Source organism: Pyxicephalus adspersus, chromosome 2, assembly GCF_032062135.1.
Source record: "Pyxicephalus adspersus chromosome 2, UCB_Pads_2.0, whole genome shotgun sequence".
Lineage (NCBI taxonomy): Eukaryota > Metazoa > Chordata > Amphibia > Anura > Pyxicephalidae > Pyxicephalus > Pyxicephalus adspersus.
The window spans coordinates 128359768-128382683 of record NC_092859.1 but is presented as its reverse complement, the minus strand read 5'-3'; the positions used below and the strand labels follow the sequence as shown (position 1 = coordinate 128382683).

General features: G+C 37.1%; 1 protein-coding gene across 1 annotated transcript in view; it reads right to left on the bottom strand.

The window, feature by feature from the left end:
* The window catches only part of ONECUT1 (one cut homeobox 1), a 39685-nt gene extending 35192 nt beyond the window's left edge, over positions 1 to 4493 (bottom strand). The window contains exon 1 of the mRNA XM_072402361.1: positions 3206 to 4493. Within this exon, the coding sequence (XP_072258462.1) occupies positions 3206 to 4286 (1081 nt within the window). The 5' untranslated portion in view covers positions 4287 to 4493. The remainder of the gene's footprint in view (positions 1 to 3205) is intronic.
* Positions 4494 to 22916: the final 18423 nt, after the last annotated feature.

Below are 22916 nucleotides of genomic sequence, written 5' to 3'. Positions count from 1 at the left end.
TGCTTTTCTTCTGTCCAGTAAATAGTTACTACAGACAAGATTACCCATAAGAGAGGTTTGTAAGTAAGTGTGTATACACCAATACATATTAAATGATAAATATGGGAACTGTAAGAATATTTATATTTATGTATATATATATACATATATAAAATATATGTATTTACACACATGTTCAGATATATAACCAGAATATATATATATATATATATATATATATACACAAACACATTCACACCACACACATAATTACATATAACTTCTATTGTATTTTTTTTTTTTTTTTGCAAATGAACATTAATGTCCTGGAATGCAGTAATGCAGACGGATATTTACAAAAAAAAAGCAATGTGTGCAGACTATAAATGATGCAGAATAGTAGAATGGTAGTGTAATTGTGCTTCTGGCCCCTCATTGTGTTATGCTAATGCAGACACATGTTGTACAGCAGTGCACATGGAGCACACTATAGGGATCTGCACATAGGAGCAATGCATTCAGAGTTTGCATGATACAGAATAATAGAATGGTTCCATGATTGTGTCTCTGAGTGTACATACAGGCACAGTGTAATAGACAATGTAGGTAGATGACACTATAAAACGCCATGGCAGTGCTGTAGCAGTCACATACACACATGAGCACACACAGCACAAAGTGCCTGAGGAGGATGGGACTGGCCCTTCCCTTTTTTGTCTTTAGAACAGATCGCCTGTGACAGCACCTCGGATTGACTGCCTGGCATTCTCCAGGGAGGAATTAATGAAGACCTGCCAGTTAATTAAACCCTTAAATAAGGCTCTGCTTTCTATTAAACTCGAGGAATCAGTTATTATAAAAATGATCACAAAGCATGCTAGGTTTCCTAAAAATGCTAAGCAATGCAGCCTGGCTGGAATATCTGCTGTGGATGCAATTGGCCAAGTACATTTCACTACATACATGTAGTGAAATATATACAGCATATATTAAGAGAACGCCAGCCTGGCTGACTCTATACCATCTGCATCATTTAGGTTCAGATTAATGTGAATGCATAGACATAATACTGTATGAGTTTATTGATACAGTGTTGGAAACAATGAGGAACTTCTGTATTACTGGCTCGTAAAATGGGATTTTACTTCTAGTAAGGGAACGCATCAAATGACAACCTTGTATAACAAAGGATACATGCAATATGTTACATTGTTCTATATTGACTACACAAATGGTTTAACGATTAACCCTTTAGAATAACTTTTTTAGGTGATTTAAATAAAATTTACCAATCAATGTGTTGGATATGAAAATTAATTCATGGAGCTGCCATGGCCTGCACAATTCCTGTAAGCTGCTTTTTGTAGCAAAATTTTGCTGACATGCAATAAGGACCAATAGGAGATTTTAGGGGACATGGGAAGAAGAGCTGTTGATGATCATCAAATAAATCTCTGTAAATTATGGATTTCTATGGAAGGAACTCAACACTTTTTTGAGAAGTTGTTGTCCTACACTGCTATCAGTGTAGGACACCAACTTCTAAGGGGAGCAGCATAGGCATTTTATACCTTCCTGAGACAGGTGACAAATAACCTTAGGAAGACAACCATGGGCATAGGAACTTAAATAGAAGAAAATCTCTAAACAAAAGGAAACCACCTCTCTGCCTTATGGAAACATTGCTGCTGTCCATCATAAGTTTGTAAAGACTAAATGAATCTTCCACATTACTACTGAAACAATGTTCTGTGGACAGATGAGACAGAATATGCAGTTTATGGTAAATGTACACAGGGACATGTTTGAAAAAAGAACAATGCAATCCAACACTAAGTCTTCATCCAAACTGTGAAGTATGGTGAAGGAAATAAATGGGTTTTGCCACCTTTGGGCCCAGACAGCTTGAAATCATTGATGCGCCAATCAATTCCAATTTGTATATGGGAAAATTTCCATGTGTATATCAAACTTAACAGAAAGGTCATACAAGCTAACAAACACATATCCAAAATAGTAGTATCTCAACCTAAATAAAAAAAAAACAAAAAACGACCATGACCTCAGTTCCATCCAAGTGATGTAATATGACCATCCAAGCAATATATTTATATATAAAATATGTTTCTATATAGATGTAAGTCTGATCAGTTGAAGTTGCTACAGAGGGGGGAATGTTCCTTTAATTACAGCTTTGAAAGGATAGTTTATTATTTCCATCAATGACATTGATTGTTTGTTTAAACCATTTGCTCAATAAGGATATGGCCATGTAAATAGCGGCATGTGTATAATAAATAATGGTGCTGTTGTTACCACTTAAACAAAGATCACATAGTTGGAGCTTGCATATGATCCTTATTCTCCCAATGCCTATGCACATATATCTAAGCAACTCTAAGTAGTAGAAAGTGTAAATTCTATCAGAAACTGGCACCTAGCCATGCTTCCCACCAGCCATCAATACACAGATCAATACAGCAAAAAAAAAAAAAATCTACATACAACACCACTACAACTATTCTGAAAGACAAGCATAGTGTCAGGTAACAGCTGCCATCCTATGTACCAAATTACTGTAGTTTTATTTGAAAAAGAAAGAAAAATACTGCAAACTCTATGCCCAGTATTGCCTGATGACAAGGTGTGTTTACATTCTAGGGGAAATACTGACTCAGTAAGTGTAAACGTCTCTGCGAGTATTGATTTATCGATTACTAGATAGGTATCAATCAATCGATATTAATTGTTTGACAAAGACAATGGGTGGTAGATAAGAGTAGGGGGTGTGATCCCTGGCCTGCTGATTTCACGTGGGATTTATACTATTACTACTAAATCATGAAATATGGGAATAGGGTGATATTGGATAGATTGAAGGAACCATCTACTGGACCTGACTGGGTTGTAGAAAACCAATCTCTCAGCATTGCCTCCTACTAGAAGGTAGAAGGTTCTATCGTGTCATAATAAAAGGAATAAAAGACTGATGACCCTGGTGTATTTCCTAGAATAGCAGCTATGGCATATATTCCCTTTGTAAAGAATTGATCTAGAAGTGGGAAGTCCACACAAAAGGTGGCATAGAAGCTTTAGATATGGCTCTGTTGGAAGTGAAGACAAAGCAGCAGAACAGACAGTCCAGGTGACAAGTTACAGAGATGAATGTACAGTAAGGAAGGTGTGGGAACATTTAGGGGGGACATATATGGGGGGTTCTGCTCACCTGCAAGCCTGAGAGCTGACATCCTTTGGAATTCTGGCTCTTGAAGCCACTTCCACATTCTGCGAAAAGTCTCCCGGCCTGATTTGAGTTTGCTCCAAGGTTTGGGGTTCCTCAGCAGATCCGAGAGGGTCCCTTGAGAGCGGCACAGTACCCTCTGGGCAAAGATTGCCTGGGGGATGCTGTAGCGCTTCAGCTCAGTGGTGATTCTCTGAGCTACTTCTTTGGTATTGATTTCTTCCATTTGCCCTGAATTACTTCCATTGTTGACCTGGGAACCAGTCACGGATGTTGGGTTTTGCTCCCTGGCAGAGCCCAGAATCTGCCCATGACTCTGGGCATTTAAATGGGCATGAGGGTGGTGGGGGATCCCGTTGATAGGCACCATGCCAGCAGATGGTGGGGTGAGATGCTGTTCTCCATGCCTGGATAACATTGCAGGGTGATGGGCTTCGAAGCCATTGGGAGTGAGCATTTTCTCGGTGGGCATGGTGGCACTGGGGTGAGCGTAGTGAGGCAAGCCTTGCTGGGCATTGTGGATGCCCCCCAGACCAGATCCGGAGAGCGGGGACAAGCTTTGCCCCATGCCGGTGACATCCTTATGGTAAGGGCTGTACAGATTGTTCATGGAGGTTAGCCCCCGGTCATCCCTCATGAGGGTGAAGCTACCGCTGACATTGCCCGGTATCCGCTGGTGAGGGTGGTGATGATGGTGGTGGTGGTGATGGGGGAATTTGTCCGATACGGTGGAGATGGGTGGCAAGGGCTGCAAGGGGGTCAACGTGGTGTAGGTGCTGCTCATGCTCATGCCCGGTGGGGTGTCACAAGCCATGGTCATGGTGGGATGAAGGGGCCCCGTTAAAGCATGGTCCGGTGGTCGGTGGTGGTGGTGATGGTATTCTCCTCCATCTAAGATCGATGCCATGCCCATGGATCGCGGGTGGGCAGCTAGGTGATTGCTGCGATGGCTGACCGATCCCCTGTGATGTGGGCTGCTGCTCATGAGATCGGCAGTGGCCGGTACCGGATCATGGCTCACCCCGTGCAGATCCCCAATATTGTCCATGGTCAGCTGAGCGTTCATGTTTATACGCGCAGGCTTGTGGACTACACATCTATCTGGCGTGCTGGATAAACGTCCCAGGAATGCTTTACATTCAACTTCTCGCTTCCTTCACTTCTCTCTTCATTAGAATTCTTTTTTTATATATATATATATATTATTCTTATTTTTTTCTTATAGCTTTAAGGCCCGTTTCCCTTTATCAGAGCATCAGCAGCAGTGATTGGAGTCTGCTCATTCCCCTCGCCATCTCTTGCCATGTCTCTCACTGTTCAATGTGTATAGAAGTCACAGTGCTGCCCCTGCAGCTGCCGAGCCGTAAGAAGCATGCGCACTGGAAAGCACACGCGGCTCCCTGTGACGTCACTGCCACTCTTTATTAAGGTAGCAGGGCTTCTATTTACCATGTGAAAGCCAGTATCCAGCTAGCGCCAGCTACAGATCCTAGGGCACTCTACACAAGCAGAACTGCCCCTTTCTTACAAGAAAATAATAACAAGAGAGAATAGAAAAATGAAGAATAGAACTGATCACTTCTCTGCTCAAATGCTTTATATTAATATAAATCATATCAGTGTAAGAATATTATGCATTTATTATCAGGACATATAGGTGAAAGGGGTGCAGCTGTGGAAGAACCACAAATACTAACAACCTAAATAGATACAGGCTTCTGCCAGATCTTCTAGCAGTAATGATTTATTATAATAAGCAGTGCTATCACTTGGGTTACATAGGAATCATCCCAGTGCCAATCAGCAGCCCAATGTTAATAGACTGAGTGGCAGTGTTCTGCTGCCTGCAGCTCCCAGCATGTCAGACAGAAGGCAGTTTACTCTTCTAATTACACCCCCAGGATCCTCCCCTTCTAGTGACTTTGCATTATGAGCCTGTGTGTGTTCTTGTTCAAATTGAATTTTAATTTTAACTTCCGGGTTTTCCTCCACTCAACACATCAATGTAAAACACTGATCCCTATTTAACCAGCCAACAAATGAGCACAGCCTGGTACTGACTCACCCTGATCTGATAAGGATAAAAAACTCATTAATAAATAGCTACAATGATTTCTTACCTGCTCATCAGGGGACATGACAATACAATTCTGCAAGATTAATAGAATATCTCATTGTGCATTCTTCTATTTTAATAATGGAATTATATTGGGGCATTTAGAATTCATCATTTACAAATATGGATTTAAAAGCCAAGGGGCTCAGAACCAAGCTAAAATCTGCGGAGCCTGCCGAAATATTTAGGCTATAAAAAATGTTTTTTTTATGATACAATTGTTATTTGTAATTCTCTAGCATTCCCCTATTTCCTTGATGAGATAGACAGTAGGACAGTTAGAATCATTGGCAGATTAGTGTGTAATAGAAATGACAGGGACATGCAGGTGTTAGAAGAAGCCACACCATAGGATTGTGCTGAAAGCAAAGACAGATGTGCCTATTGTGTAAAGCCAAGCCACACCAAATCACTGCAGCCGAAATGTCCTATCCTTGTGTCAGCAATGGTCAGTGCACATTTAACCCTTCCCTCATTGACTCCAGCCCTGGCCATTGTACATTCCCAATGACCCCACGATCTGCCATTAGATTTACCAGCAAGAACGGTGTAAGCTTTACGCTCACAGCTAATCCACTTTGCTTCCATTCAAATTAAGCAGGCAACGGTGTTACCAATTCAACAGGGATTTTTTTTCTATTGATTAGAAAATATTTCACCATATTCCTCTTCATGGGCAGTTAACCGAGGGAGTGCGGCTAATTAGTATCTATGGAGGGGAGAAAGGTTCACTATAAAGAACTTACACCTAATAAAATTCAGTGCTGGTAGACAAAACCTTTTTTTTTAATTTTTCTCTATAGCTAGTAGGATGTACAATTAGAGCAGGATCAGCCTTTTCCTTTTTATCAATGTGTGATGAATGGCTGGATACTGATGATGGCAACGTGGACCGCACAATGGACATCAGCGCCAAGGCTAGCAATCCATCAGCCACATTATATGATATTGTTATTGGGCTGATGTGCCAGTCATCAAACTTCAAGTATCTATCTGTTGAATGAATATATATATATATATATATATATATAAATATATATATATATGTGTGTGTGTGTGTGTGTGTGTGTGTGTGTGCATATGTGCGCACACTTTTCTTTTAGCTGCGTGCGTCATTGCGCACACTATATATAGAGCGATATGTGGCTATATATTTATATTAAATATGCATTTAAATATTTATCTATATGTTATGAATATATATATATACACACACAGGCAAATTTCGGTCTCTACATCCACCAGACACATGCTGCTAATTTTATTATTTTTTTACTTGTTTCCTTGCGTGTGCCCTCCACACTCGGATCAATAAGACACGAAGTGCCCTGGCAGTAAGACAATGTTGTGGTGTGTTGCAATTACAGCGTGATTTCCTTTGTAATTTGGACAGAGTGGTTGTAGGAGGGTGGTGACTCCCCTTGCCTTGCTGCCCATGTGTTGGTGGTGACAGCTTGCACTGGTCAGTGGATGGAGGGCTTTGCTCTTCCCCAATAGGCAGAGTGTCAAAGGTGACGCTTGAAGACTCCAAAAGCCAACAGCTGCCAGCTGGACAGTTGAATTTCTCCAGAGCTTCCTGCAAACTTGGCCATCTACAAATACATCTACATCTGTCACTGGAAAGTCACATAATGGAAAGAGGGAGGAAGGAGGGGTGTACATGTATATTTCTTTACTTCTTTCTCCATTTTTATAATGGATAGGCTTCAAGAATTTAGACTTTGTACATCCGCGTGTGGGTACAGGGGCCATTCCAACACAAACCATTTTATACCCAATGCCCATCAATATCAAACCTATATACCCCCAAAACAATATAAATGGTTCAAAGACAATAAACACATTTAAGCAGGTAAAATCCCCCAAAGAAGCGAATAAAGTTAGAGAGCATTACTGAGACTTTACTTTTATGGGGGAGATGGGGACCCTAAACCTGGCACACCTGATTGAGGACAATGCCCAATAAAGTTACTAGGCCCAGGGTGTGGGTTGGAGGCAGCATTGGCTAAAATGGAGGCAGCATTGTATTAGTAGATGCAGCATCTGCTCATATTCTCATAGTGGTCGATATTTTTCATTCACACTCGTGTCTTTCTGCTTTGCAAGAGGGGAAAATTACACTTTTGTTAAGGTTCATTCAAGCGGCCTTCATGTGGGTGTCTGTCCCTTATATCCAACGATTAGTTCACTAACTAAAATCAGCATCGCCTACTTATCTGACCAGAAAGAAAGCCTCGCAGCCATTGCTACATAGATAAAATGATGCTTGATAAGCCTTGTTTGCCATTCGGACCCATTGTTGTGGCTGAGGATATCTGCCCTGCAGGAAAACAGTTCATGGATATGCCAGTCCTTCTTTATAGAGAGAGCATCGGCTCTCTTCTCAATACCTTGATCTTTTTATAATCTTATACAATGGTGTTAAGTGTTTTCACTGAGACCATTCATACATATATGATCAACCATCACATCTGCTTCATTTGTACAAATGTATATAATGCCCCCATTACCTGTACATAAATTACAAGAATTCACATTTAAAGAACACACATTTCTTTTAGTGTTTAGCTGTGATATTATATGTGCATGTAGCATGCTGTCTTATTATAATAAACCTGCATATTATTCCATGCTACACACATGGATACAATTTTTAATAAACACAAGGCAGAATACACTTGTGCACACACAATTGATAACACATTACCATGCAGAGACGAACAAGCAGACTTTATTTACAATAGGAATACAAATATGCATTCTTCAGTAGGAAAACACACCTTTGGACAGCATTCTTACCTGTATGACAATGTTTAGCTAGCAAGCTTTGTACACTTATCTCTCCACAATGTACAAATACAGCTATGTATCCTACTTACCTGCAATGTATATATTAAATAAAGGAGATAACTACTATGAATGTGTATCCCCCTCCACAATAAGCACACACACTCTAGGTAAGCTCCCTGCCCATCTAAACTGCAGACAAGCTTGTCCCTAGTAAGTTGAAAACTTTAAAGTAGTAATATTGAAAGAGACATAGATGCCTGTATTAATTATTTACACAGTGAAGCCTTCCTTAGTTTCTGAGTTATTATTAATTAGGCGCCTCTAGTCTTTGCACAGAGAGCTCCACGGGGCCGGTTGCAGCTTTAAATATGAATTAAAAGCAAATCCAGGCTACTGTAATGCGAAAATTATTCCATGTCTTGTATGGCAAAGATGAATAGCTGCATGGATCAATACCGTGAAGCTATGCTGCAAACGACAGAGTTATTGATAGCCTGTATTAATGATGTTAATGATGGAATACAAAACAAAAACAAGATCAATACTTTTTTTTAATTTTTCATAAATGCAAATAATACACAAAACAGAGATACATAAACAAAATATATAGCAGGAGGATATGATCTAAAGAAATTGTGCAAGCAAATTTAAGTCAATTTGACCTAGTGTCATTAAAAAAGTGCATGGACTAAAGAAAGGGGAACAGTGCATGAATCGAGAAACAATAAACCTTTTTCTGTTTCGTCGATTTAAATTTAAATAAAATATAAAAGAAAAGCAAAAATATTACCTTTTTATTATTCTAAAATGGGAATAGAATTGCTGAACTGATTTATAAAATCAGTTTACATGTCCAAAATGTTTGTAAAGCTAAAAAAAAAATTTAGAAATCAAACTTTCAGAATTCTATTTTCGCTAGACGGAATTTTTTTCCAAAACGAATAACGGTAAAAAAATATATTTTGTAATAAAATTTTACTGCAAATACTAAATCAATAAGAAAGCAATATGAATGTAGCTGTTATGTGGTAACAGTTTAATGAAAATTACAAATATGCGTATATATATTTATATATATATATATATATATGTATATATGTACATGTGTACGTGTAATGCATTATGATTGATTGAGTGTATATATATATATATATACGCACATATGTAATTTTAAATAATAATAATATATATGTGTGTTGTACATTCACACTCAAGATATCTTTGGAGTTATATATATATATATATATATATATATATATACATATACATACACACACATTGCATATATAAAATAACAATAAGCCTCGAGGATAAAATAAATAACTAATGTATATATATATATATATATATATATATATATATAAATATATTCGCTCATTTAGGAATGTATATACAGTAAGCAAATATGTTAGGCTTCAGTATTCTCTCTCTTTTTTTTTCTTCGTTCACACATTTCTAAAGCAGGTATAGGTAAAAATAATTATTTATTCTTGCAGAATAAACCCTTGATACACAGATGGATAGGCATACACATAGACACATACAGTACAGATGCAGTGGCTGTGCTAATTGTCCTCTGCCACTGATGATCTGCACACACAATATTACAATGATACAATAATACAATACAATGATACATTTGATACCATGTAACCGAGAACAAATCAGTGTCGGCTGATAGTGATGGGGTTGCCAGGAGGCTCTATGTAGTTTACTTACTAAACAAGTGCCTGTATCATTGTTTAAATATAAAGAGATTGACACACTGCACCAAAAAAGTTAAACATTTCTAAATGACACTCAGAATGATTGCCAGTCTAATCTACGTTCCTCATCTTCCATATTTTGCAATGTATGGGATGATTAAAAGGGATCAGATTTGCAAACACCCCATACAGGGGTACATGGGGTAAGTAGAGGGACTTATTTGTTTTCTAGTAAAAGGCAAAGGCAGTGTCACAGCGAAACTGTGCATCGATTTTATTGCAATTTCACCCACACAGGCTGCATCTAAATCCATTTATAGTCAGTGATTTACTAAGGTAAACACATTTAAGAGTCAGGAAATCTGCTTTTTCAATTAACACTTGCAAAGCAAAGAGAAGAGTTTTTCTTCTCGACAAACCACGATTAGAATTTGTTTTTATAAAATTGTTCTGCATTTAAAGGTGCTGTGGTGTTTACTGATTGTGTACAGGTAAATTGACAGCGAAATGCTACGCGAATGTTATTGACATAATTTAATACACAATATATGTCGTACTTACTAATTGTGAAAATACACATGTACATGTCAGCACAATAGATGTGATCTACCTTCCACATAACACACAATCACAAAATATTAATATTGTTTTACTGTTTAAAATGACTCTTGATTATATATATATATATATATATATATATATTTCTGCTAATTCCTTGTCTCGTTTTTGAAATATTTCTCCCTCTTTTTTCTATCTTCGTTTCTTTCCCTTCCTTCCTCTTTTCTTTTCCGCTTCCCCTTCCTTTTATTTCCTTTTACATATTTTCCTTTCTGACTTTTTTCACCTTTTCCTCCTACTTTTCTACCTTCCTTGTCTTTTCCCTTCTTCTTTTCTCCCTTTCATTTTCCTCTCCCTTAGCTTCTCTACATACCTGGCTTATATTTTGCCTTTAGGTTCCTGGTTGTCCTTGTTTTATACATTTATCTCCTATGAGGACGGCAGAAGAAATTCTTCTTTGTTTGCTATAGAAGAAGAATTCTAGGAGATAAAAGCAGTTTATAAGTAATTATTATTGACTGTCATCAGTCTTATGCCACAATTCTTTCTACATTCAAGCAATCCATCTCATGGATTATCAGATTCTTAATTGACCTAACATAACATAACTGAATTACATAATGCCCACACTGATTCATCTTACACTTCCAGACCCCAAAGAGAGTTTTCCATCCCTCCTGCATTCAACAACACATTTACATATTGATTTCTCATGTTAACCCATTAAAACAGTGAAATGAAGTCAATTACTTTTATCCTTCTGTGCCCCTGCTGATTTATTTAAACCTATCTCATTATTTGCAGGTTACCTGTATGGTGTAATTGGCATAAAATATTTCCCTACATTGCAGTAATCACTGTTTTCTAAAAATGTCATCTGGACTAGTGTCATATATATATATATATATATATATATATATATATATATATATATATATATATCAGTCTATACCCCGATGCTTACAGTGTAAATCCCTACCTTCACCTAGCATACTGAATTGACTAACCAATTTATTGATTACCATGTCAAGCCACAACATAGATTCTCTTATCATCATATTACTAGATCATTTTGTACCTGCAGGTCTGTAAGACACCTAATTATATAAAATGTAACACACTACATAATTCACTTATTCCTGTACATTGTGACCTGGTAAATAAAGAAGTCGTTCTCATCCTAGCCCTGTCCTCTAGACAGAAATTTCTCTAAATTTCAATGTGAAATGGACAGAGATCAGGGTCATAACGAATGATAGCGAATCACCTTTTACATATATGAATCAAAATATAAACTGGCTACAAACAATTTAAACGTCACTTCAGTTCTTTCCAAATTATTACAGACTGACAGTTACAATATAACGGGATCATCAAAGTTCTCAGCTGTGACAAGGTGGCCCTTCCAGCAACCAAAGGGTTAAATTCGATCCTATAGAACCAAGAGCGCTGGATACACAGCAGCCACCGACCTCAACTCAGTGTTTGTGGAATAGAATTATTTATGTATTATTATTAATATTATACTATTTATAAATATTTACACTACTATAAATATACTATATAAAACATAAAGAAATATGTATATACAAATGATATATATATGTGTAGGGGCTATGGCACTTAATCGATCACTAATAAATACAATATATATATTTTCATATCTATCAGACTGCAAAATAGGAATTGATGAATATAAGGGCATGATACACGCACACACACACTCATATATATTTATATATATGTGTATATATATATATATATATTTATATATATGTGTGTGCGTGTGTGTTCATATAAAATACAATGTATGCATACAATGTATACAATATAATTGCATTGTATATATATATATATATATATATATAATTAACGGATTCTGTATTTGCAGTCATTACAACATGTATACAACATTGGTTATGATCAATGGGTTTTCCAGCTATTACCAGCTAATTTCAGTCTGTCCATCATTTACATGCACACAAAGCTAGCTTATTGTAATCATATATAACTCTGGCTAGGCTGGGTTCTGGGAAGAAAAAAGCTTTGTAGATCAGCTATTTATTTTTGTTGTAGGTCACTGTGATGTCTGTGCACAGCCCCCCAACAATGAAGTGTGCACAGCATACCTGTCTCTGCCTTTATATGTGCAGGGAGATGTCACATACACGTCAGGGCACTCTCTGTCCACTAGATGTTCTTTTACTTTGTGTTCTGCAAGAGCCACCCCTTTTATATCAGTGCCCAGAGATCAGGCACTTCTCATACAGAAGGCAGTGTTCTGTAATATCTGCTACTAATATAAATAATGTATGATAAATAAATATATATATATATATATATATATATGGGCTATGTACAGAGAATGCCCCCCACACCCAGCACAGGGAATACAGCAGGACAGATGTGAGTGAGCCCATTAAGCTGCTTGCTGACCTGTGCAGACCATTAAACCTTGTTTGCATGCCCACTAAACTCATCTGGGTGGCACCTCTTCACTTCCTTTAGCCCACAGTTCAACCAAGGTGTGGGGTGAATTCCCAGAGCTAGCTTTCTCCACTTAGATCTGCTTACCCCTGTGATCCGCTGCACATTAACAGATTTCATGGCAAATTGCCTCTTTGATATCCCGGGCAGGTTTTGCATCCTAGATTTACCCCTATGAAGAAAAAGAAAGAAAAAAAAAAGATCTATCTGCATAATTTCATATGATAGAGAAAAAAGCCAACGTCTGAAGTCCTGTCCAGTCCATTCAATACACCAAACATCAGGAATATGGAGAATGACTTTATTCATAGTAAAAAAAGAAGAAAAAATATCATACACAAGAATGGAGTCCTCCCTCCTCCTTTCGCTTTGCTCAAAAATGTACCATCCTCATCCTCATCCCTTGCAGCTGGTGGCTCATGCAGCAGATGTGTGCAGTATCCATTTCCAAACAACATCTTGTTCCAGATGAGCTGAATACATGTCTCAGCATCCCCATCCTGCTCTCCAGCCATGGATTTCATGCATTTTGCAGCAATAGGCAACCTGTATCCAGTATAATAAAATCAGACAATCAGCAGTAGCAGCCTGCTATTTCCTAGCTCAGGGTCTCTGTGCAGCTCTTGCATTTAAGGATGCTTCTTGCATTTGAATAGCTGGCTGCCTTGTTATGGATCTGGAAGGCAATGAAAGAGAATCACTATGCAAATTGTTTCAGTTACAATCGAAAGGTTCGATCTGGACTTGCTGCGGAAGTTGATGTCAGCTATCTGTGCATAAGGCTGCCTGTGCCTCCTTCTTCAGCTGGGCCTTCTTGCCTGAGCAACATCTTAGCCTCTAATTAAAGCCAGGACGCTATGGATGCTGCTTATCATTTAGCCTGGGTGTGGATAGATTACATTACATGGTATTTATTAGGCAGCAGGTGTTAGTGGTTCTGCAGAAATAAAACATTTATAAATGGTTAAATGCTTACACTGAAATAAGTTGATTAGGTTTGCTGCCTGAGTCCTCCTGCTCATGCAATATGGGCTGTGGATCAATATGCTTTTACTGTAACACCAGTGATTGCAGGAATCACAGCTCTTATTTTTTAAAGGGATAGCAGGCTTTAGTATGCCAATGTGCACTGCAGATGGGGTTATGGAGAGCTCCTTAACAGCTTTTGTAGGCCAGTATTATAAGGATTCTCAAGGCAGATCTTATGGGGGTATACCTGCTGCACTGCTTTACAAAATTCACAAAGAGGTATGATCATATTCTGCTATATGTTTGACAAGAACAGCCTAAAATAGCAACAATTTATGTAAATATACGATATTCTGCTATACATGTGACAAGTGCAGCCACACATATCAACAATATATGTAAATATAAGATATATTTTCTTTGTACTTTCAGCATATTACTTTTGTAGGCCAATATTATAAGGATTCTCAGGGCAGATCTTATACCTGCTGCATTGGTTTACAAAATCCACAAAGGGGTATGATCATATTCTGCTATATGTGTGACAAGTGCAGCCACACATACCAACAATATATGTAAATATAAGATATATTTCCTTTGTACTCTCTCTTAGTATATTACTTTTTTAGGCCAATAATATAAGGTTTCTCAGGGCGGATCTTATACCTGCTGCATTGCTTTACAAAATCCACACAAAGCTATTAGGTGCTATACCACTGTAATATTATCGCTATATTGTGACCATTGTTTTATGGGCAACTTTTGTTATGGTTTTTGGTTATGTTCTATGTTTAATTTAAGTGCAAGAACAATATTGCACTTTATTGTTATTTTCTACAGAAGTCTTTAATATGTCAAAGCTGTTGCAATTGCTAATACTTTTTTACCTGTTTCAAGTATGCTTATTTCAGCTTTGTAATGTTTTATATTTAAAAAAAAAATGTTAATAAAAATACAAAATCCGGAATATGATTATTTACAAAATGATCATTTTCTGCTATATGTGTGACAAGTTCAGTCACACATACAAACAATATATGTAAATATAAGATATATTTTGTTTGTACTCTCTCTTAGTATATTACTCATTCCACCTTATTTTTATTCTCATTTTATAACACAGAGACCAACATAGGTTATTAGCATGCAAGCCTTGTATTTTAGATAGCATTACCAATATTCTGTGTCTTCCATGTGTTCCATGTGGCTTATGTATTTTCAGATGCTGCCAATATTTAGTTATTAAGGCTTTACGTATTTAGTAAAATTGAGCTTTAGGTACCTAAAATTATTGTAGTTAAATGTTTAAGTTTACCCTATTTAGATGTATAGTTATTTAGTATATTTTTTGTGTGTATAAGAATAGAGGTAAATATGGCACAAAGTCCATATTTACTTCTTCAACAGAAGATTTTCTTGTACATGCAATTACATGGGAAATGTGTGGCTCATCCACATCATTGTTATAAAAACAGCGTTATCAGTCAATATCACCTTCTCATTGTCTTAAAGAATCAAGCCAATTCGGACATTAAAAACAACACAATGGGCAAGAAATAAAAAAAATGCAACTGATAAGGCAATGACCTTTAGGAACCCCCCAGCATATCAGCTGGCTGACCCCTGTGACCTATCCAAAGCTAATTCATAAATGTAACCTAGTGTCCAGAGGTGAGGACATCATGAATAAATTGCACATTTCTATTAAGTCCTCCAGATTGACCCCATCATGGCCACATCCCAGCCACAATAAGTATAAACTAAGCAATGCAGGATATCCATCCAGGAGAGGAATATTCTCAGATCTCTCTTCTTCTGCAAACATTCCAGCAAATAACCATAATTCTTCCAACAATCCTGCTCATCATTATTGCCAATTAACATTTAGACACAGAAGTGAAATCAGCAATAATCCAATAGATAGCAAAGTCTATTACATTAAATAGCTCTTGATAAATAGTAAAGCTCCATGTTTCTGGATTATTAGATGATATACTTTATGGAGAGGACATACTGGAATGAAAGGCATACTCGGTTCCCTATTATTATTTATTCAGTAGCTGAGTAGCCCATGTCAAAGTTGCAGTGAAGAAAATGTACTTTATATCTATAAACAATATATATACCTATGCTTGTACCCACACATATCTATGTATTTACATTAAATATAGCAAAAAGGAATTCACTTGTGTGGGATTAAATATGCTGAATTTAGCTTTAAAGTTGCTAAATGATACATTAGGTGCATAATTGGCTATGTGCGATTATTTTATTAATAATACACATGATAATGAACTGTAATTAGGTCAAATCTTGGTTTACCTATCAGTTTAAGTTTTGTAGGCAATTCAGTGTTATGTATTAATAAAAATGAAGATCTAAATTTGTCATCCACAGCATATGATATGGGAAATGATGCAGAATAACATGATATGGATGATTCTATAGGAGAAAAAAAGTCACACAGGTAGTAAGCCTGTCACAAAGGGGTTATTTGGCAATGACATTGGTGAATTTATGGCAGCCACGAACTGTATCAGCAAGATAAATTATATTTAGTGTCCTATAAAGAAGTGAATGAACAGAATCCAAGAAAAACGAGCTCTCATGAAGATGACAATCTCTGCTATTAATGAAAACAGGGCTTGATGGCATTGTGCTTGATCAGATGTCTTGGGTGATATCATGCTGCACTCTGACCACATGGACCAGGCCAGGGTCAATTCAAGGAAACCTCATTTACAGAGGTCAACGTCCGCCAGCCCAAATATACATTGTGATCTGGCCCTTTGGAGAAACAAATACTGATTTTTTTGGTGTTCTTTGCTACAGGCAAGTGGCACTTTAGGGCTTCTGGCTCTCTAAGCTGACCATCTGTCATTCAATTAAGGTTTCAAGGCATCTGATAGGGGAGCAGAGGGTCAGTGACCCCAGGACAAAACGTCCTGCTGCCTCCTGAAAAGAGAAGTGCAAATGTTAAATGTTCTACACTAGGCTGAAGCTGCCTCAGTCATTGGGTTTGGCCTGGGCTAAGCACATCTTACAAGAGACCAACAGGGGCTTGAGTCATTAGCACTCAGCATCCCTCCTAGGAGCAGTCACCACACTGCTGCTGCATGATGAGGATTAAATCCATTACTGTGCCTTCTAAACAGGGTGATGGAAATCAGAGAAAAAAAACACAATCACAGCTCTCTGAACATCTCTACAATTCATTACTTGCAAACTTTGTCCACTGAACACACTAAGGAATGTGATGGCTAGTTATATATTCATGATAATAAGTACAGAGATCAAATTCTGGCAAGTATTCCACTACAGCAACCTAGACAAGAAACAGTGCCAATGCCACAGATAATATTAAATTAATAACACCAATCATGAATTGTTAATGCTTTCACACCCTTAGCTCCTTCTATTAACTCTCTCCCAAACATTTCATTAGGAGTCATTATAGAAATGAACAGTTAGGGGTTCTCTGTAGCAGCAGGGGTTAATATTCTGCTTGTAATTCTGCTTTGCTGCAGAGTACAAGCTACACAGTCCTATAGTATATAGTGAGAAATCACTTTGGGTTGTTGCTCTAAACCACATAAAAGAACACTGGTTTTTAATTTAAATCTAAAAATGTAAATTATTTCGTAATATTTTATGTGAGCTGGATTGTAAGAATAGGACATATGTGTATGCAGAAATCAGGATTTTTACAGTGTATACAGCAATCAGAACTCTTTATTTATTTGTCCAGACCAAACCAGAACAAATGTATATTTTGTCTGAGCTGGATTGTAAGAATAGGACACAGTCATATGTGTATGCAGAAATCAGAACTTTTTACAGTGTATACAGCAATTAGAACTCTAAAGTATTTAAATTCCTTTTGCATATTCACAATTAGAATCTGGTTGATTTCCATGAACAATTCATGAACATACTTTTTTAGGTTGTGTGAATCTAATACATTGTAAAGGGGTGGAAAGTATACATTTTTTTAGTTAATCATAAAAAAGCAAGAATAACACCTATCCAAATAGGACAACCTCTTCATAATTATATTTTGATAGAAAGGTTTCTTACTCCTACCTTGATTCCATTCTCTCCACTGGTTAGGTATAGCACAATCATCACAAGTTGAACATCCAATATCTACCTAGGGTTAAATAGCACTCAATACCCTTGTTGAGCAGGCTGTTGCATTTATAAGAAGAAACAAATATGATGTATGTTCTACACCTATCAAGCATCTATATTTGAATCAATCTCTTTTTATTATACACTTTATCACAAGCTACTTTGACACCACCATCATAATCATCATCTATCTAGAACCAACTTAGGCATCCTGCAGCAGTACATATTTTATTACTATTGACCTTGGTTACAAAGTAAATTGGTGTAACAAGTTTCTTTATTCAGATACACAGTAAATATAGGTGTAGAATAATAACACACCGTCGATCAGATATCTGCTGCTGACCACCGGCCTGTTTTTTCCAGGGCCACTAAGAGATTTTTTTCTGTCTTGCAAACAAACCAGAACAAATTGATGAATTGGGCTTTCACTATGCTAATTTAGACATTATAAATATTTAACTAACATCCCTAATAGCCATCTATACAGGGCCCTTTCTCCTTTACACGGTTCTTAATCTAAAGTAAATGCTTTTCCCATTAATAGCTGACTGCTATATCAGCTCTTTTGGAAAGCATTTTCTTCTAGCTCAAAATAAGTAATCTCTGTAGGGTTTCACTTAATAAACAATGTTGTATCAAGTCATGGCTGTGCCTACGCCTAATGGACAGTGTGTCATGCAATGTTCCTGCTATTAACACACATTTCCTGTAATGTTTATGGGAATCTTACATTGGGACACTGAAATACAGTGCTTAAAAAGGGTACAGTATATGGCTCAGTATATAACCTGTAAAATATTTAAAAACTATCAAAAGAAAAAAAATTAGAACACATCTATAATTTGTTAGACAACTGTAGACATTGTACATATATAACATTTGACATAAGACTCGTTGAGGTTTATTTATTAAGGGATTTGAGAATGCCCATAAAATAAAATATTTGAATATTCACTGAAATAAGCAATCATGTTCCGATTTAATAGGTAAACAGTGATTTTGTTTTGTTCTACATGATTGGATATCTAAATGAAACTTCATGCAGTTTATTGTGTGGACATTTTCAAATCCTTAGGTAAATCATCCTCAAATCCTATATAAATCAATATATATGTAAGATTATTATTATTACACAGTATTTTTATATCGCCATCATACTATGCAGTGCTGTACAAAGTCTGTAGTCATGTCAATAACTGTCTCTCAAAGGAGTTTACAATCTAATGACCCCATCATAGTCATTTAATACAGTCTAAAGTCGGTTTTGGGGGAAAGCCACTTAACCTAATTCCATGTTTTTGGGATGTGGGAGGAAACCCACACAAACACAAGGGGGACCTGCAAACTATATGTAAATATTGTCCCAGCCAAGATTTGAACCTGGGACCCAGTGCTGCAAAGGCCAGAGAATTTAACTCTGAACCACCGTGTGTCTAGTTATGGCTAACTATCAATATTTAGAGATAGACCAGATGCAAGAAATATTTGTCATAAAATGTATTGAGGTAATGGTAACTGCTAGTTACAGAAGGTGCAAAGGGTTACACACTGCTCCCAGGCCCAAGAAGTCATGGCGCCTATGGATAAAGTCCCATGTACACACATAGAACCCACTATATCTGGAAATGACAGTGACAGATAAATGAAGGAGTGCTGATCTGTTCTATGGAGAGGGGAGAATGAATGAGCAGCACCCTGCTGTGCTCTTCTCCATAGGAATAAACAACGGTCATTCCTGATTGGTCGTTTATCAATCTGCCATAGTGTATTGAAGAGTGACCTTCATAAACGACTGTACATTTGTCAGGTTTTCACCTGAGATGAGCAGGACTGTTTGTCTCGAACAACAACCATCTGATGTGTGTACATAGCTTAATTCTATGTAATATTATGTATAACATGGCACATAAAGGACACTATATAGGATGAGTTCAGATTTTATGCCAGGGATGTGTTTAATTTGTTTATACCTCTAAATATTGTTGGTATTTATTAGGAACCCCAGGTGCCACAAGATCATGTTCACAAACAGGTAGCAGAACAATTGGGGTGAAAAAGGGATAAGTGGTGGAAGCTTGGGAGATCTGGTGCCTGTTTGTGCCATGAACATTTGCAAATTTATTTGTGATCCAAAAATAAAACAATGTACATAGTATGATAAGTTTTTCAGTAATGCACAAACACTCTACTATAACTTAATTAGAGGAACTATAGGTCTAGTTCAGATAGAGGGATGATACGACTACATATTTTCCAGCACAGGTAACCTCAGTCATCAAGTGGATGCTTCAAATTACTCCTCACCCATGGCTAGCTTATAGACAAAAATGAGGGAGGCGGAAGGCTGCCCATTAATACCACTTGTACCATTGTTCATTATGAATAAACATAGCGCTAGCAGCTGTTTGGCACTGGGCAGGCTGTCAGCCCTGGGGAGCTGCCCCAGAGTCCATCTGTATCAGCCAAGCTTTAAAGGGCACCTGTATCTAGATCATGCTCACTTAAGCTTTTGTATTAGCTGCACTTTAAATCAAGCCCCTATTTACCTCTGTATCTATAAGTACAGTGGAGAAATTTCATTTTTAGAGTTCCCAGCAATAAAACATCAGATAGTAGTAAAACCCGTTAGGGGTTCTACCATTTCCCAATTCCAAAATTTAAATTATAAAAGTTTGGGGTATACTGTAGACACCAGTATCTATAAGTATCTTTAAGAATCAATAGTTTCATGTTAAAAGTACAGTGGTACCTCGGTATAAGTCTGCTTTGGAATAGGTCCAACTTGTTAGAAGTCCTGTTTGGACACGAAAAATTTTGCTTGGTATACAACCTTTGTGCTAGAAATCGTATGGGTCAAAAGGAGTCACAACACCGTGCGCTACCCTAATTTACCTCTCTCGGGACAAAGCCATGACTGCCCACGAGCGTCAGTAGGTAAGTTGCTACCATTCAGTGAACAACCCGCGCTATAACTCTCTGTGAATTACATAACATCTCCTCCTCCTCCCTTCTCAGCACCATCCTGGTAGGTACTCGACTCTTCCCAGAAAGGTAAAGTGAGGTTAAATTTTCATTTATTCCATCTAATTGCTTTTGTATTTATGTATTTTAGTATTAAGCAGTGTTTAAATTATTTCATACAGCCCCATCAATGTATATTTTGCCAATAACAATATGATTTTTTTCATGGGAACAGATTAATCATTTTCCTTTTATTTCTTATGGGAAAATTTTGTTTGGTATAAGTCCTGTTTGGTATAAGTCCAAGGATCTGGAACAGATTAAGGACTTATACCAAGGTACCACTGTACTTAGAAAGGTTGGGGATGGCTCTTTCAATAACCTGAATATAGCAATTTTGTCTTATAGTGGAACTGGATTTTTCTTTTCTAGTTTTTTATTTTGTAGGTAATAGTTAAAATCTTGCATTACTTTTTACTAATAAGGAGGATTTTCCTTTGCACCTGACCCAGTGGCTGTGGTCATATTACCGGAAGTGAAAAAAAATCTTTCTAGACTGGGCACAGACATCATTAAAAAAAACCATTTTTTTAGTATGGTTTACTGTAGTAGTATGGTTTATTGTTACTATTAAATATTTACCATTTCAGCTGTACCTACTACATATATACATATATATATATATATATATATATATAAATTAGTGTATTTACCCACACAACAAATATTTTACCAATATCTTGGTGGGAATACCCATGACATTTAGAGATTTCATATTTCTCCTGGTATATGTATTACTGAACAGAAGAGTTACCTGTTCTCTGTGGCATATCAGTGCTTTACCCATAACTGGTAGCACCAGAACGGCACGGACTCCAAGGAAAGGTTACATCATCTAAGGCTTGAGATAAAGAGTATAGTTCACTGTAAGAGCTGGAGTCATTTTTACAGAGCTTAGATCTTAATTATCTTGATTGCTTCAAGTGATGCTGCTGTTGAAAATATAAGTCAAGATCCTTATTTTTATGACCCTTCCAACCTCCCATTTCTCTCTGCAGTAGAAACACACATGTCTTTGAAGCAGTGTCAACTTGGAGTGATCCTATGCAATTTATCTAATCTCTGCAGGGCTCAGGCATCAAAAGTGATATTCTTTTTCTGTACAGCTTCCACTGGAGAAGTTATATTGCACTACACAGCTGAGGTATGTGAGGTATACAATATTTTACAGATATTGACAAGAAAGATAAATTGTATGATTAGAACACCTCCATAGTTTTGTCTTCTATCCAGTCCAAATCCAAAATATATCTATTTTTGGTAAGACTCTGAGTTTGCTGGGTAGATATCTTATATGTGTTGATGTCATGTTGTGATGAACCATAGTGAAGTATGATTTTTAGAGAAGTCTAAAACCTCAGTATATAGGCTTCAAGCTAAGCTACCTGTTTTGTGCACCATGTTCTTCACAGTGAGTTAAGGCATTCTAAGTGAAGATTGAAAATGGATTCTGAAAACCCAGTTTGCAGATGTACTTTCCAAGAAAGTAGAACTACCTAAAGAGCACATTGACTCCAATCTCATCTTCCTGTACAGCCATCACAAATACACAGAGAAAAATATTCACTCCACCATATATACCGAAGGCCTTCAGCCCATCCCACTCTTCAGAGAAATCACATTCTGTCATTAGATAATGTATACCAGAACCTCTGCTCCTGACATTATGCAGAGAAAAGCCTCTATACCTTTACACAATGTGAAGAGAAGAACCCCTAATCTCCACACCGAGCGCTGATTAATCAATACTCATCTCCAGTGTGCAGAGAATCATCTGCAACCTCTTTTAACCTCCAGTCTTGCATATGTTTTGAAAAGAACTATGTGAAGAATAGTCATCATTTTTAGATATGGTTTCTTAGTGAATGATTGGTCTTTGTGTTTGGGAGAAGAACTTTACCATACCATTTTAGAA